Consider the following 16,814-nt stretch of genomic DNA (forward strand, 5'->3'; position numbering starts at 1 on the left):
ACTCGATTAACTATTGCCAATCAAATAAAAAAGAACTCGATTAACTATCGTCATCAAATTAAGAAGATTTCAATTAACTATTGTCATCAGATTAAAAGGAACTCGATTAACTATCGTCAATCAAATCAAAAGGAACTCGATTAACTATCGCCAATCAAATTAAAAGGAACTCGATTAACTATCGCCAATCAAATTAAAAGGAACTCGATTAACTATCGTCAATCAAATTAAAAGGAACTCGATTAACTATCGTCATTCTAATCAAAATGAACTCGATTATCTATCGCCAATCAAATCAAAATGAACTCGATTAACTATCGCCAATCAAATTAAAAGGAACTCGATTAACTATCGTCATCAAATTAAAAGGAACTCGATTAACTATCGCCATTCTAATTAAAATGAACCCGATTAACTATCACCAATCAAATTAAAAGGAACTCGATTAACTATCGTCATCAAATTAAAAGGAACTCGATTAACTATCGCCAATCAAATTAAAAGGAACTCGATTAACTATCACCAATCAAATTAAAAGGAACTCGATAAACTATCGTCAATCAAATTAAAAGGAACTCGATTAACCATCGCCAATTAAATTAAAAGGAACTCGATTAACTATCTTAAATCAATTTAAAAGGAACTCGATTAACCATCGCCAATTAAATTAAAAGGAACTCGATTAACTATCGCCAATCAAATTAAAAGGAACTCAGATTTCTGATGAGCAATATTATCTCTCAATATATTTCTGGTCGACGACTTAATTGAAATGACACACAAATGATATTTATTATAAAATTTTAAGACGTCATAATTCAACGTTTAGATAGGTAGAATGAGAAATTCAATACAAAACAAAACCAAAACTGAAGACTCATATACGGCATAAGATATATGGTAATCACATACTTTAATCATACTTTGCTACAATCATTTCTCCTGTGTCGCTATCTCTCCTATAGTAATCTTCCTGTATTTTAAACAAGCTAGAGGGTCTTTTCCGCTGATGTTTTGCTCTCGATTCCCTGAAAAGTCCTCCAGGTGCCATGGAAATCAAATATTGTTTTGATGACGCTATTCCGATGAAATTGACATGGACGCTGGATATATCATGCTCCGTATCATGCATTACGCTACCGTGCATTTGCATGACATTGTCCTTTTGAACCATTTGAAAGGATTTTGCCCAGTTATTTTCAGAAGACTTGCGTCTCTGCGATTTACTGCATTTGATTTGTTCGTATGGATGCGAAATACGCGTTGTCTCGTTGATAGAATGTTGCTGGACGTTTTCGATGTTAGCTTCTGTTCCTTTCGATAAGACATTGTCGACATTTTCAATTCCATTCGGACTAGGACTACACGTAGAGACGTAGCTATATACGTCTGATAGTGATCCAAACTCGACAGGAGACGAATGGGCATTGCTATCGCTAACGGACAAATCGTACCTATTCTGATTGTCAATAATGGATGATTCCGTCTTGTTTCCTGATGCGTCCTCTGGAATATCATCATTGTCCCCGGTCACTGCATCCATGTCAATAGTGTCTTCATTTGTCGCGTCCGTATTTGAGGAAAGACTGTCGCTTATAGAGGGAATCGGTTCCGTTTCATTCATTACACGTAAAGGAGGAGACGATTGCACAGACGTTGTAGTAGTACGAGAAAAGCTAATAACGAAAGCTTCAGTGATATTGTTGTTCAAGACATTCTTTGAAAAAACGAAGGCCAGCGGTTGCATTGCATATGTTATGACATCGCATATTAATGCAAAGAATAAAAGCAATGAATCGTAGTTGAAAACGCTACCCAAGAGGCGCATAAGTGACGCAAATATACACAATGCTGGTACTGTTATCAGAATCCGCGCTGTAGAAATTGTGGCATTCGGTACATTGGTCGAAAACAGAGTAGGGCGGTTGTCAGTAGATGTCGACAGCCCACTGTTTGTGCGTCCATCCTTCCTGATGTAGACTGCGTATGTCGTGATAAAGATAATGATCATACAGGGGACAATATAAGAACCAATTTCGTACGTTACCGTCAGCCAATCCAGAGGAAGCAGACAAATATATATACTTCTTTTGGCGATGTACTTGTCTCTCTGAAGGACGGTAAAACTGGACACCAAAACTGAAGTGAAAAGAAGAACTGTGTTGACTTAACTGGATCGGGATACGATAGTCTCTTATGGAAAAGACAAATTTAATAAATAAAATCTGCGTTTAGATATTGTATTTTGATCTATCTTTTTTTTTCTCAGAAGGTTTTTCATAAAAATTACATTGTGTGAACATGACCTTGAAAGCATAAGGGACAAGTTGGGAATGACAGTCAGTGATAATAACAAACAGTTCCACTTGTCCACTTGGTTGTAAGAGATATAGTCTACTGTTTAGGGACATTCCAAGAGTACAAAGCAACTCGAAAAAACCCACAGTTCATTGGACAATGAATTGCAGTTCTCAAGTCATTGCTTCCTTAACCAGTTTGCTGGAAACAAGTACCATTTTCAGATAAGAAGTCTATTTAAATCTACAATAAGTGAAAGTGAAAAATTTGCAATACAATTCATATTTTTATCTGGTAATACTTCAATCCTACTTATTCATTAAACCTGTATGTACCTTTATGAATAATCCATGTGAAAACATCGTTTGTTTATTTATAACTAATTTATAGCCTAATTACTACATAAATCATGACCATGTTAAAGTTGACTTGAATTGGATTAATATAAATACAAATACATTTAACAGAGTGCATGATTTATTAAATTCAACCACTGGCTTCACTAGGGATTGAACCCAGGACCTCTGGCTTACGCTCAACCGATAGAGCTAAAGAGACGATCTCTCTAGCCGTGCGGTATATTGAGACAAGTATTTACCAGGGTTACATACTCCCCCTCAAGGAAAGAACTCGTTCTCAAATTTCCAGGGATTACAATGAACGCTTTCGGAAATAGATACGAAATTGATATGGGAGGTGCACTAGTCCGATTACACATGTGAATATTCGGAACAGTGTCATAATTCAAATGAATTACATATTACTGCAAACCTCTGGGACTGAATTCCACCAACAGGGTCTACCACCTGTCATCTCAAGTTACTGTACAATATAGTATTCGATATGTCATTTACTATGTTTCCTGGAACATCTTATTATTGTATCAGTTACTGTTTGAAAGAAAAAATATTTGATATACCCGAGAAGACGAGTAGCCCAAACAGCACAGCACACAGCGCAGACGGTCGTAACCGAAGTCCTCGTTTGCCAACCAAAATGCAGAATCTAGCGAAAAAAAAAGAGGAATGACAACAACATCTTCTCTAAACAATTCGGTGTGTTAATTAATTAAAAGTATTAATATGATAAGGTAAAACAAGTAAATGATAATAGGTAATTATCAGGAAATAATCATTTAAACCAATCAATACGTCCAACGAACGATGTTGTCAAAGGTATCAACCTATTTACAGACAAACAATGTACAAATATTTATTTTTCTATGCAGTAGCTCGATTAAGTCGATATTTGTTTTTGAATAAATGTTTACCAACTTTATCGATAAAAAAAAAAGCAATCATACATGCGTTTATTCAGATGACCGATGTAACCAAAGAATTAAAAAGAAAATAGTACAATGTATGTTGCTGAGTTAGAAATTGTCTTAGTTCCTAAATTAAAGGTAGAGTGATATATTAACATCATAATACCATTCCAATTCAGCAGGGACACCATTTTTTTTCTTTACTTATTTTTTTTCTCTGCTTATTTTTTTTTTTTTTTTCTCTCTTTTTTTTTTTTTTTTTGTCGAGTTTTCATGAAACATTGTCATCAATATATAATAAAATACCCAACATGTTTAAGAATTCATGCTTACAGAACTCAAGCTTTATCTTTAATACACTCTCCAAATAACAATGAAAATTATGTCGCTGCTGTGAATCGGGATCTACAATATATAAAACTTACTGTTCTATGACAAGCAGCAACAGAAGCAATCTGTTTGCCACGCTGGATGTCTGCACGACCAGGTTATAATATACACAGCCATCACGACTTAATATCCTGGTCCCTCTTAAGGTTGTCATGGCGGCTGGCATCATAGAAAGCAGACCATACAGGATGCTACACATAGCCGTGTATTTTACGAGTTGTGCTAATAACACAAAACCGACAAGAGTATTATTATTTAGTTGTTGATTGATAAGCTGTCCTAAAGCGCCTTGTCATAAAAATTAAAGCAATATAAATCTAAACAGTGAACAACAGAAATATCACTAATTATAATTGACTAATAAGTACTTCGGCAAACTACAGTAAAAAAGCTGAAGATAAAGTTATCCGAAACCCCTGGTTTGTATCCCTAAATGAGTTAGATATTTGGCGGATTACATATTACATTAACGGACGTTCTAGAGCAGGTCACACGTAAGGATTTGTTTGTGCATTTTGATAAACCTAATCCTGCATTTGATTATCTTTCTAATGGAAAATATTCCAATCATGTTAAGGCGATCTTCGATTGAAAGTAAACCAAGTGTATTGTAAAGCTCCATTTTCCTACATAAACTCTAATCAAGGTAGGAAAGTTAACATTGACGTTATAAAATTCACAGGTTTGGGGATAGCAATGGTGTGGGAAATAATAGCACAAACTTAGTTCATGATTTCCTCGAAATGTATGAGAAAATCCTAGTTGGTTCGAAACGTCAAATTCAATTGATAATATGATTTTTGTTTTGTTTTCGTTTTTTGTTTGTTTGTTTGTTTGTTTTTTTGTTGTTTTTTTTCGAGAACTAAGGTTGGCCAAGAACGTGACGACAACTATTAGCTGTAGGTCGGATACCTCAAAGAAGAAGCATGCTTATAGTAACACAAAAGTAAGAGAAAAGGACCACAGTAAGTAGACACTGCCTTAAATATTGTCATTTCTGATTTCTGATATAGCAAAGTCGACTCCTATGATTTTATATTGTTAAAAGTGACGAATCGCTCAAGCAGAAAGGAGGACAATACCCACATGACTTACATGTCTAATCTAAGTTTGCAAAGAATACTATTTGTCAACATATTCAAATACAGAGGCCGGTTATAATTGGATACACGATATATGTCTTAAACTAAAGAAATCCTTAATATTTCGTTTTTAGCAACGATACTCTTAAATATAATATTAATAAATGGGATGTAGTTACAAATTGTGTTAATGAGTTTTATATTAAGAATGATGTATATATATATATACTGCAATATATATATATGATAATTACATGTACAGTATAGTTCTATTTTCAAGGAAGGAATGGATTGAAATCATTTCTATTCGTACACAAAACGGAGTTTCTGAAATATAAAGTGAAATTCCATGATTACGATATTATTGTAGCATTAAACAATGTATACATGCATAATATGAACCTTAATGATATACATAATTTTCTACTCACCGCTTTTAACTCAACTCACCAATGGCAAATGACCATGTGACCTTAAACCGTGGCGCAGCGTCTGTCATTTGTCCGTCAACGTTTTGTTTAAAGAACTTCTCAAGAAAGATTTAATTTAATTTTGTTTGTATACATAAATACATTCACATCAAAATATCACATATGAGGTATCCAATAATATTCTATCATTATATCTATAATTTTGTTATGATTCTTAATTAGTATAAATGTACGACTTTGAGGGAAAACTCCTCAGTTTTTAATTCTAATTTATTTTTACAATAAAAAACATTGAAATTCTAATCACAATTCTTTATCTTTCTCAAAAAACGTGTGAGTGATTTATATCTTTTGTTTGCTTTCACTTATGTGCATGATGGGAAGAGTATATAGAACACCCTGTAAAATTCTGCAATATAAGTTTTAGAATTTGTGCCCAGAAAAAAAAAATCATGTTACCTAATCCTTTAAAACAGTGAATACAAGTACATGTAGTTCAGTTACATTTGTTATCAATCGTCTTCAACAGGACTATGTTCAATGCTTACTGATGCAATACTTTAATACAAATATTGAGGGAATATGTTGTTTTTCAATCATTTATTGATTTACTTTTATTGTTGATTTATATATCTATCATTGTTTATTTTACAAGTCATTAGACTTGACCAACACGAGAAGATTGTCGATGATAGACAATATGTATTTCATCGTCCCATTATGACTTAAACATAGTGAAAACATATCTGCAGTGACCTATGTTAATTATGTTTTTGATATTTAACATTTGACGTCATGCCTCGAGTGGCATCAATAGTTGTGATTCAGATTGACATTATCGGACTGTCGATCAAACAGGAGGTAAGATGAAATGAGGGTACACAACGAGTGATTGTTGGATAAGGAATTCTTTTGCAACTTTAAAAAATAACTTACTCGTGTGAAATAAATTTCATATCCAACAATCATGAGTCGTGTGACCTGTTTCTACCACAGTAATAACGGATTGAATCAAAGGGAAACGTGGCCAAGTATACTTTCTTGCATGTAAATAAAATGTACCGGTGACGTCCGGGACCATGTGATGTGACGTCATTCGATTATTGATGACGTCAATAACAGTTGCAGTTTGGATCAAAGTTCGAATTATTAAATTAAGTGGTATATGACCTTCCGGTCTTTTGATTGGTCAAAAAATCGAACTTTGAACCAAGCTACAGTTGTTATTGACGTCATCAATAATCGAATAACGTCACATCACCGGGCCCCGGACGTCCCGGTACACTTTGTCTGCATACACGAAATTAAACTTGGCCACGTTTCCCTTTGATTCAAGTCGATATTATTGTGGTAGAACAGGTAACACAACTCGTGATTGTTGAATATGGAAAGCTCGTGTCTTTTGTAACTTTAAAAAAATACTTTACTCGTGTGAAATAAATTACATATCCAACAATCACTCGTTGTGTAACCTCTATTTATCCAACAGTCGGGACATTTATACAATGGCTTGAGAGTGGAATAACAGCGTATTGTGGTAGAAACCATGTTCATGTGATGCACATAGTATTTCTTAATGTTAATTTCTATTCAAAACAAAAAACAAAACAAAAACAAAAAACTTTGATGATGAATATTAAAACATTATCTTCTGTTACAAATTAATCTTCTATCAAACTTATCATTAATCATACTATTTCAACATTCATCACCGTTTCACAATTTAATACAACTTTACCATTCATCGCCATTGCACCATTCATTACCATTTCTCCATTCATTACCATTTCACCATTCATTACCATTTCACCATTCATTACCATTTCACCATTCATTACTATTTCACCATTCATCATCAATTCACCATTCATTGCCATTTCACCATTCATCATCAATTCACCATTCACCATCGTTTCACAATTCATAACCATTTTACCATTCATTTCCATCTAATCATTAATTACCATTTCACCATTAATTACCATTTCACCATTCATTACCATTTCAATATCCATTGCCATTTCACCATTAATTACTATTCATTACCATTTCACCATTCATTGCCATTTCGCATTTCATTGCCATTTCACCATTTATTACCATTTTACCATTATTTCATCATTCATTGCTATTTCACAATTCTTTACCATTTCATCATTCATTTAAGCTTTGATGTCATATTTTTAGTTTCATCGGGGTATGAAACAAATTTTGTTTGCAAACTTCTGTAAGAATCCGATTCTTACAGAAGTTTGCAAACAAAATTTGTTTCATACCCCGATGAAACTAAAAAAAATGATATCAACGCTTATAATTAATTTTTGAAAATGATTTTCTAATTTAAAATATGTTTTATGTACAATTTTACTGGTTTTAAATGGGATTATTTTTCTCAAATCAATACGCAACGTCAATTGTCGTATTGTGACGTCACATTTTTCACGCCATTCTCGGAATTTCTTTCATAGAAGAATCAGAAGAATTTTTCGACCAATCACATTTGAGTATTTGCCATGAAAACAATGAAAAATTAATTATTACCATTTCACCATTATTTGCCATTTTACCATCCATTACCATTTCACAATGCATTACCATTTCACCTTTCATTACCATTTCACCTTTCATTACCATTTCACGATTAATTACCATTTCACCATTCATTATCATTTCGCCGTTCATTACCATTTCACCATTCTTTACCATTTCACGATTCATTAATACCGTTATGCATACAGTATAACAGCTACAAAGCAATCTAGTTTAATAAGTATGTAATGTTCAGTGATTATCCTTCCTCCTTCCATATTCATAAATAGAATTTCAACAATATGTACTTCAAAGTAGAAACTTAATGGAGTAAATATAGAGGCACAATGCAGTTACTATCGGTTAATATCTTGAGGTTTGCATGATACATCTATAAGCTGAAAGTTTCAAAATGATTAAATACGTTAAAGATAATTTGCGTTCTTACCGCTCACAGTTTTCATTTTCTTTTTCCATATTCTGTACAAGAGTGTGGTGTTAATCACTTCCGTCGCAATGAAGATGAGGAGCAGGCCACCCGCAAGAGCAAAGTTCCATGGCTCAAATCGATGTAGGTCCTGGAACAAACGGAGAATAATGCAAAAAGTACATAAAAATATTATCCGTTCACATTGCTAGGGATGTGTTTTAAACAGAACTGTAATCAATCATGCTTTGCAGTTTTGATATAAATGCGTTGATCAATTATTGAATGATTTTGTTACTTTCTTTTACTTATCTTTTTTTTTATCTTTTCTTAGCGAATGAGATTATCAGAAATATATATTACATAAGAAATTATCTTATGTGGAAAATAAGACAATGCGTATACAAACATTTCCTAAATCCGAGCCTGTTTCGTTTTCCATCGCCATCTTTTTTAAACGAGTTTAGTATGATCTTGCTCTGTTCAGAGAATTCTTCGTTAAACTGAAACTGTGGCTTGCTGTGATGACATTTTATATGTTTTTGGTTCCGAAGCTGTTAATTATAACTTCCTAGTCTGGCGACAGTTTGACGTTCTAAATTCTCACTGTTTCTGTTCTACCAATCGAATTGCTAATTATTTCATCCTGTGAAACATCACAAAACTTCACGACTTTGTCTTCAGTGTCATAACACTTCGAGTTGGATTTTCGATACGAACAAAATGAAATTGTAAAGTTGTTCACAGTATCACCGTTTTGATACACCTGCGAAAACAGGTTACGAAAACGTTGACCTTTCCGTTAGCATGGACTGTGACAACAACCATCTCCTCAGATTCATCCAGTATCACCAAATAAGAAAACATGAGGTTGAACAGGAGGACCCAGTAAATTGGCAGGAAATAGTAGAACACTTTGGGGAAAAACTAAGATTTTGATAAAGATACTAACCAGTCGGCTAGCGATGAACTTGCATTTAATTAAATCTCTTCTCTTAAATAGGGGAAATTGCAGGTAAGACTATTACCATTAAAAGAGCTCAGTTATACTGTAAACACTCTCAAATGCATAAAAAATCATGCAGACCAGCACGTCGATAAAACATTCAAATACAGGAGAAGACAGATAGAAAATGGAAAGGACAGACATGACAAGTTAGTAAGACATCAAACATGTTCTCTGTTATAATTTTTTTTTAGAAAAGTGACGTTTGAATTTGGTTATGAATTATAAAATCTGACGCCTACGTTAGTACCACTTATTGATGCTTAATGGAGACTTTCTCTTTGATTACCAGGGGATACCCAAGCTTATGCCTAGACGATACCATCAGCTACTGTATACAGATTTGGTCTTTGAAAGATGGACTGGACAGGAGCGCATAGAATGTAGAGTGGCAATGCAAATCTGGATTTTTGTTTATTATACATTAAAAAAAATAAGAATACTATAGTATACCTAGCTTGTGCCTGCTATAACTTACAATATGAATTTTAGCCTATTATGCTACATTAAAGATTCTATAACAGGGAGGTCACTCAGCTCCCTATTTATCCAAATATACGAACCTATTCATCAAGCAAAATCAATATGTAGCTCCACCTGCATTTAAATGTTGTTTTGCAGATTACCTTCGTATAGTTAAAATATATATACCGTCCAAAGTTATTAAGTTGAGGAAATGTCATGTTTCAGGCTTTGAATTCTAAAGAATTAATCACTACATCTGAATTTTTAACATACACTTTTTGTTAGTAACTTATTATTAGACATGTTATTTTTTTAGATGCAGGAAAGAAAATAAAAATGTCATCAAAAATATAACGTATAATTATAGAGATGACCTTTTTTCATTTTTGATCCTTAGTCTTAAACGTTAAAAACTACAACTATAATGGAAAATAAGTAAATAAAAATTATAAAAATTGGATGTGCAAATAGTGTAAGATCAATAATAGAACACAAAACAATAAGTAGTACAGCTAATAAAGAAATGGGAAGGGGACATGCTCCTTTATAGCACGACAGGGAACAGTCCAATTGATACATGGATCTGTATCAAAATTTACTAGTGCCAAGATAAGAACTGATGTAAATGGTAAAACTGACAAATCATCCGTCTAACAAGTAACAAGAGGCCCAAGGGCCTTAACGGTCATCTGACTCTAAAGATCCTTGTACTATTGTAGTATACATATTCAGTGGCAAGTATAGTGACACTGTAATGGCCATGGCGGCCATTGTGGATTTTGGACCGAGCAGAAAATTGATCAGGATCATCTCAGGATCATTTCAGGTAAGTTTGAGCTGAATCCCACTGGTGGAACTTGAGAAGAAGTTTGAAATGGGTGTTGTTAAAAAAAATATGATTGCTCATTCATATTACGAAATGGCCGCTGTGCCTGCAATGTCAAAGTTTTCACGACGCCTAAAATAACAACACTTTGTTGGATCCCATTCCTTAACATCCTCACCCATTTCCAGTTCAATGACACCAGTGGAATTGGAGAAGAAGTTTGAAATGTGTTTTTCAATATGGCGGGCATGGCGACCACCCTGGATCTCAAACCGACCCGGAAAATAACAACACTTGGTCAGGATCATCTCAGGGTCATTTCAGGTAAGTTATAATATATAGTACTTAATTCCACTATTGGAACTTGAGAAGAAGTACGAAATAGGTGTTGTGCAGGAAAACCATGATTGCATAATCATTATACAAAATGGCCGCCGTGGCTGCCATGTCAAACTTTTTACGAGGCCGAAAAATAACAACACTTTGTCGGCTCCCCTTCCTTAACATCCATACCAATTTCGAGTTCAATGGCACCAGTGGAACTGGAGAAGAAGTTTAAATGTGTTTTTCAAGATGGTGGTCATGGCGGCCATCTTGGATTTTAGACCGATCCGAAAGATAACAACACATGGTCAGGATCATATCGGGATCATTTCAGACAAGTTTTAGTTCAATAGCACTGGCGGAACTTGAGAACATGTTTAAAATGTGTTTTTCAAGATGGCGGCTATGTCGGCCATCTTAGATATCAGACCGACCCGAAAAATAACTACACTTGATCAGGACCATCTCAGGATCATTTCTGGCAAGTTTCAACTCAGTAACACTGGTGGAACTTGAGAGGAAGTTTGCAATGTGAAAAGTTTACGGACGGCGGACGACGACGGACGGAGCACGATGGCTATAGGTCATCAAGGCCCGTCTAGCAAGTAAAACTGGTAAACCTTTAACCTATCATACATTGACAAAACACCCGTCTAGCAAGTAAAAATGGTAAACCTTTAACCTATCCTACATTGACAAAACACCCGTCTAACAAGTACTAATAGTCAACCTTTAACCTATCCTACATTGACAAAACACCCGTCTAACAAGTACTAATAGTAAACCTTTAACTTATCCTTCAATGACAAATCACCCGTCTAACAAGTACTAATAGTAAACTTTAAACTAACATATCCTACATTGACAAATCACCCGTCTAACAAGTACTAATAGTAAACCTTTAACTTATCCTACATTGACAAATCATCCGTGTAACAAGTACAAATAGTCAACCTTTAACTTATCCTACACTGACAAATCATCCGTCTAACAAGTACAAATAGTCAACCTTTAACTTATCCTACACTGACAAATCACCCGTCTAACAAGTACTAATAGTCAACCTTTAACTTATCCTACAATGACAAATCAGCCGTCTAACAAGTACTAATAGTAAACCTTTAACCTATCATACACTGACAAATCACCCGTCTAACAAGTACTAATAGTCAACCTTTAACTTATCCTACACGGACAAATCACCCGTCTAACAAGTACTAATAGTAAACCTTTAACTTATCCTACAATGACAAATCAGCCGTCTAACAAGTACTAATAGTAAACCTTTAACTTATCCTACAGTGACAAATCATCCGTCTAACAAGTACTAAAAGTAAACCTTTAACCTATCCTACATTGACAAGTCACCCGTCTAACAAGTACTAATAGTAAACCTTAAACTAACTTATCCTACAATGACAAATCACCCGTCTAACAAGTACTAATAGTAAACCTTTAACCTATCCTACACTGACAAATCACCCGTCTAACAAGTACTAATAGTAAACTTTTAACTTATCTTACACTGGCAAATCACCCGTCTAACAAGTACTAATAGTAAACCTTTAACTTATCCTACAATGACAAATCACCCGTCTAACAAGTACTTATAGTAAACCTTTAACTTATCCTACATTGACAAATCATCCGTCTAACAAGTACTAATAGTAAACCTTTAACTTATCCTACATTGACAAATCATCCGTCTAACAAGTACTTATAGTAAACTTTTAACCTATCCTACATCGACACATCACCCGTCTAACAAGTACAAATGCTAAAGCGTTAACCCAGAGACGAATCCTGTCGAAAGCTTCAGTTGTTCTTTAAGATACATAATCATATTATTCCCGACTATATTCACAATTAACAATTCTCAACACAATCCTCGTAATGCAGAAAACTACAACATGCCCATTAACAGATTAGAATCATTAAACATATCCTTCTTTCTCTTTACAAAAAGACAGCGGACTCAATTTCTCCTTGATACCAGACACAGTGTATTAATTCTGCTTTTTAAAATGTCATTCATATACACATTTACACCAAGTACCAAACTCGTATTTCTACAGAGAAAGAAAAATAACAATAGTCTACAAACACGATTAAGAAACCATCCAAAAAATTCGTACATTGAACCGTATCTGTTGGCGACGGAAGTATTTCACTACCTTGACGAGTGTTGTATTGGATGCACTGACACAACCAGTAATCCTCATCCCACTCATGTTACGGTCGTGGTGGTTGGCTTTACTTGAGGTAGGTAATATGTTTAAAAGCATACCTTTATCTGCGCTCCCGCCACGTCAAGAGTCAATATGTGCATATATTATCAAACTGCTAGCACATAATAATCCTTGAAGTTTTAATTATTTTTCATTTAAAAATGAACACAATTTGCTAGGTTACTTATTTTTCCTATATACTTTCACAGGGGGGCCATAACTCTAGTTAAGAGCCTAGAGACCTTACCATCAATTATACTTTTATTTGATTTTACCACATCTGATTATATAATTAAGGCTTACCGAGAATTTTTTTAACATATGACGATTCCATCCCTTTCGGTCACTCGAACAGGGGATCAGACAAGGTAACTACATACACAATATTAGAACGCTATCACATACAAATAATTATGATCAAGTTTTAAACAAATATTACTCATAAATGAATCAAATCTACATCTACATAATTGTATGCATGTATATTAATTACCATGTAGCTACAATTTGTATGATGTGAAACTTGTCGATAGCAACTATGGACACATTCAACATTCATATGGAAACGAGATCGCAACAAAACATCGACAACTAGTGTTTCTGGGGATGCATATAGTAATGTAGTCTAGGCAACCATCTTGAATCAATTTGTCTATGGCGCCACACGAGCCTGTAAATACAATTTAGTGAATTATATAAGAACACAAATTATGTTAATGTATGGCTATAGTCAATTTTAGGAAGTATTGATATTATATTGACCGTAAAATTCATCTACATAGTGTTGATATTATTTCTGAATATTTACTACGCAACGGATGCAGAGGCGTTTGGTGTAAATTAAATTCTTTTCCATTAACACATACATATGCTTGTATCTCATAGTCAATCAGATTTAACATCCAGTGTACAATAATTAATTTTAACTATCAATTGATATAAATAGACTATGCTTATTTGTTTTTTGTAAAAAGAGAAGAAAAAAATCAGGGTTCAATGGCAGTAAGAAATCACTTATTTATAGCCAACCATGTTGCTCACCAACGCTGTCATTGTGGTCTTCCTATCGAAGACAGCTACCGTTTCCTTTTTAACTGTAAAACTTATGCTGAATATAGAATAACGTTCTCACGTTCATATATTCCTCTCACCACAGGGGTCTTCTTCTAGTTATAATGTACAGAAATATATAAGTCTCCACTCCTACTCTAACACGTACACATCAGAAATGTACCTTCGTTTAGAAGCCTAAAATGCTTATACTAAAAAACAGCGGAGTTTCGATTTTAGTAGAACAATCTTTAAGTAATAATGTGCTGAATTATAAAGTGACAAAAGAAGGAATGCATGTATTACTTAATCTGGAGATAGATAATACTATCATTACGTTAGTGAACGTTTATGCGTCAAATGAAGGCAAAAAATCAGAATCCTTACTTCAAAAATATGAAAACTGAAATAGAAAACTTCAAAGGTATTTTGTTACTTTTCCTGTCGTTTTCATTAAATACGTCATAGAAATCTCGCCTATCATTACGAATCCTATTTTAAAGTTTTCTATTTCTGTTTTCAATTTTTGTCGTTCATTAAAATAATAATATTATTGTCTATCTCCAGATTAAGAAATACATACATGCCTTTGTAATTCACAACATTAGAAATACATATGGTTTAAAACAGATAAGACAGTCGTACAAATTGTTAGACATTTTGAGAGATAGAAATAAGCAAAGTTATCAATACACATTGAGACGAAACAGATATTTAGCAAGCAGGATAGGTTATGTTTTGCTAGAATTTAAAAATTAGACCTGCAGAGATAAAAATTTACTGATCACCAAGCAATAGCAATGGAATTACTAATAAAAAAAATATAGGAAAATTATGGGAAAATATAGCTAGTCAAAGAATTTGGAAAATCAAAATTAGCATTTTGGACAACAAAGAATACAAAGATATCATGCACAAAGGTATTGGACAAACAAGAAAGTAGAGAGTGGGGACTGAACAAAAGGCAAACATGGGACTACTGTAAAACATTTTGTATTAAAGATAGCTAAAGAAAAAAGATCAGAAACCAACAAGTTAAATGGTAGGTTAAAATTCTTGAAGAATAAAAAATAATATTTCTGCAGAAGAGCAAAGAGACACCGACACTTTGGCAAAATGATCTAGAACTATTGTCTGAGGCGTGCGAAAAATGGTTAGCACAGTCCGAGCCTTGAAGGAGACAATTTTAAAGTGCGATTCGCAGTGTTATAGACGTAACAGGAAATGTAGTATAGGAACTTGTGAAGTCTTAAGAGCAAAACATAATTTCTATAAACAATTATACATATACTTATCTAAGAAAAACCGAAACTGATGAACATACCCATAATAGAGTATTAGATTCTTAATTAACAATAATGAAAGTAAAGATGTATTTAGTCTTGAAAATTGGAGACCAATATCTTAACTAAACATTGATTATGAAATTGCTGCATTTGTTTAACTTTGAGATTATCCACAGACCAAAATGGTTATATAAAAACAAATATATATAACATTAGACAAATTCAAGATATTATAGATTATTCAGACACGTTATATATAGACGCGTGTACACCCTTTCTTTCAAAATTAGGTGTTGGGAACTCTTTTATCAATAAGATGAAAACATTTTATATAAAAAAATAAAGGGACGCGTTAAAAATAATAACTGCATAACGGAAGATCTTGAAGTAACAAGAGGTATTCGGTAAGGTTGTCCACTTCCATGTCTTATTTTTGTCATAGCAGTGGAGGTGATGGCCTGCAGAATCAGAAATGATATAAATATATCGGGTTTTAATATAAACAGAAAACAAACAGAAATTGGGCAGTTTTTGGCAGACGACACAACATTGTTTTTGAAATTCTTAGACATGCCCAAAGCAATAAAGATTATAGACGATTGTGTAAAAGTTTAATAAGGGAAAACGGAAGGTTTGTGTTTGGAAATAAACAAAAGCAAAAGAAAAACACACGCGGGAATTAAATGGCACGTGACAAAGTTAAGTGTTTTGGGTATAATCCTAATAGTAAAGTCACTACTCATATAACTTGCGCACCTCCCTAATACACAAACAATTACAAGGGTAGTGAAAGAACTTCAGCGAATGATCTATACTTCATATGGGATAATAGGAGAGACACAGATAAGAGAAATACAATGATTGGAAATTACGATCAAAGAGGGCTACATGTTAGAGATGTTAAGACTTAACGACGAAAATTTAACCAATTGGAAAATAATTTAAATTATTTTCACAATTCTGAAACATACAAACTGTGGATTTAAGTGTAATCATTTAAAATTCGAGTACTTTCGTACTTTGTGCTGCATAGCAAACTTCACACCAATAAATGATATTGGTAGAATAATGTGACTTTACAACAATCTCAATAGAATAAAAACTGTATAAAAGCAGATATCTCCATTCATATACCGCATTATTGACAAGCATTGACGGCTGATATTTAAAAACATTATCAATAACTCTATCAGTTACGAACATGAATT

At 33.6% G+C, this 16,814-nt stretch overlaps 1 protein-coding gene across 1 annotated transcript; it reads right to left on the reverse strand.

The window, feature by feature from the left end:
- Window positions 1–877: 877 nt before the first annotated feature.
- LOC117325491 lies at window positions 878–6,408 on the reverse strand. Its single transcript, XM_033881747.1, has 3 exons — window positions 3,988–6,408; window positions 3,218–3,303; window positions 878–2,139 (listed from the first exon to the last, which is right to left on the reverse strand). The coding sequence occupies exons 1-3, from the start codon at window positions 4,149–4,151 to the stop codon at window positions 914–916; spliced, it is 1,476 nt and encodes a 491-aa protein (XP_033737638.1). The 5' UTR covers window positions 4,152–6,408; the 3' UTR covers window positions 878–913.
- Between the last annotated feature and the right edge of the window lie 10,406 nt (window positions 6,409–16,814).

This window comes from Pecten maximus, chromosome 4, assembly GCF_902652985.1.
Source record: "Pecten maximus chromosome 4, xPecMax1.1, whole genome shotgun sequence".
Classification (NCBI taxonomy): Eukaryota; Metazoa; Mollusca; class Bivalvia; order Pectinida; family Pectinidae; genus Pecten; species Pecten maximus.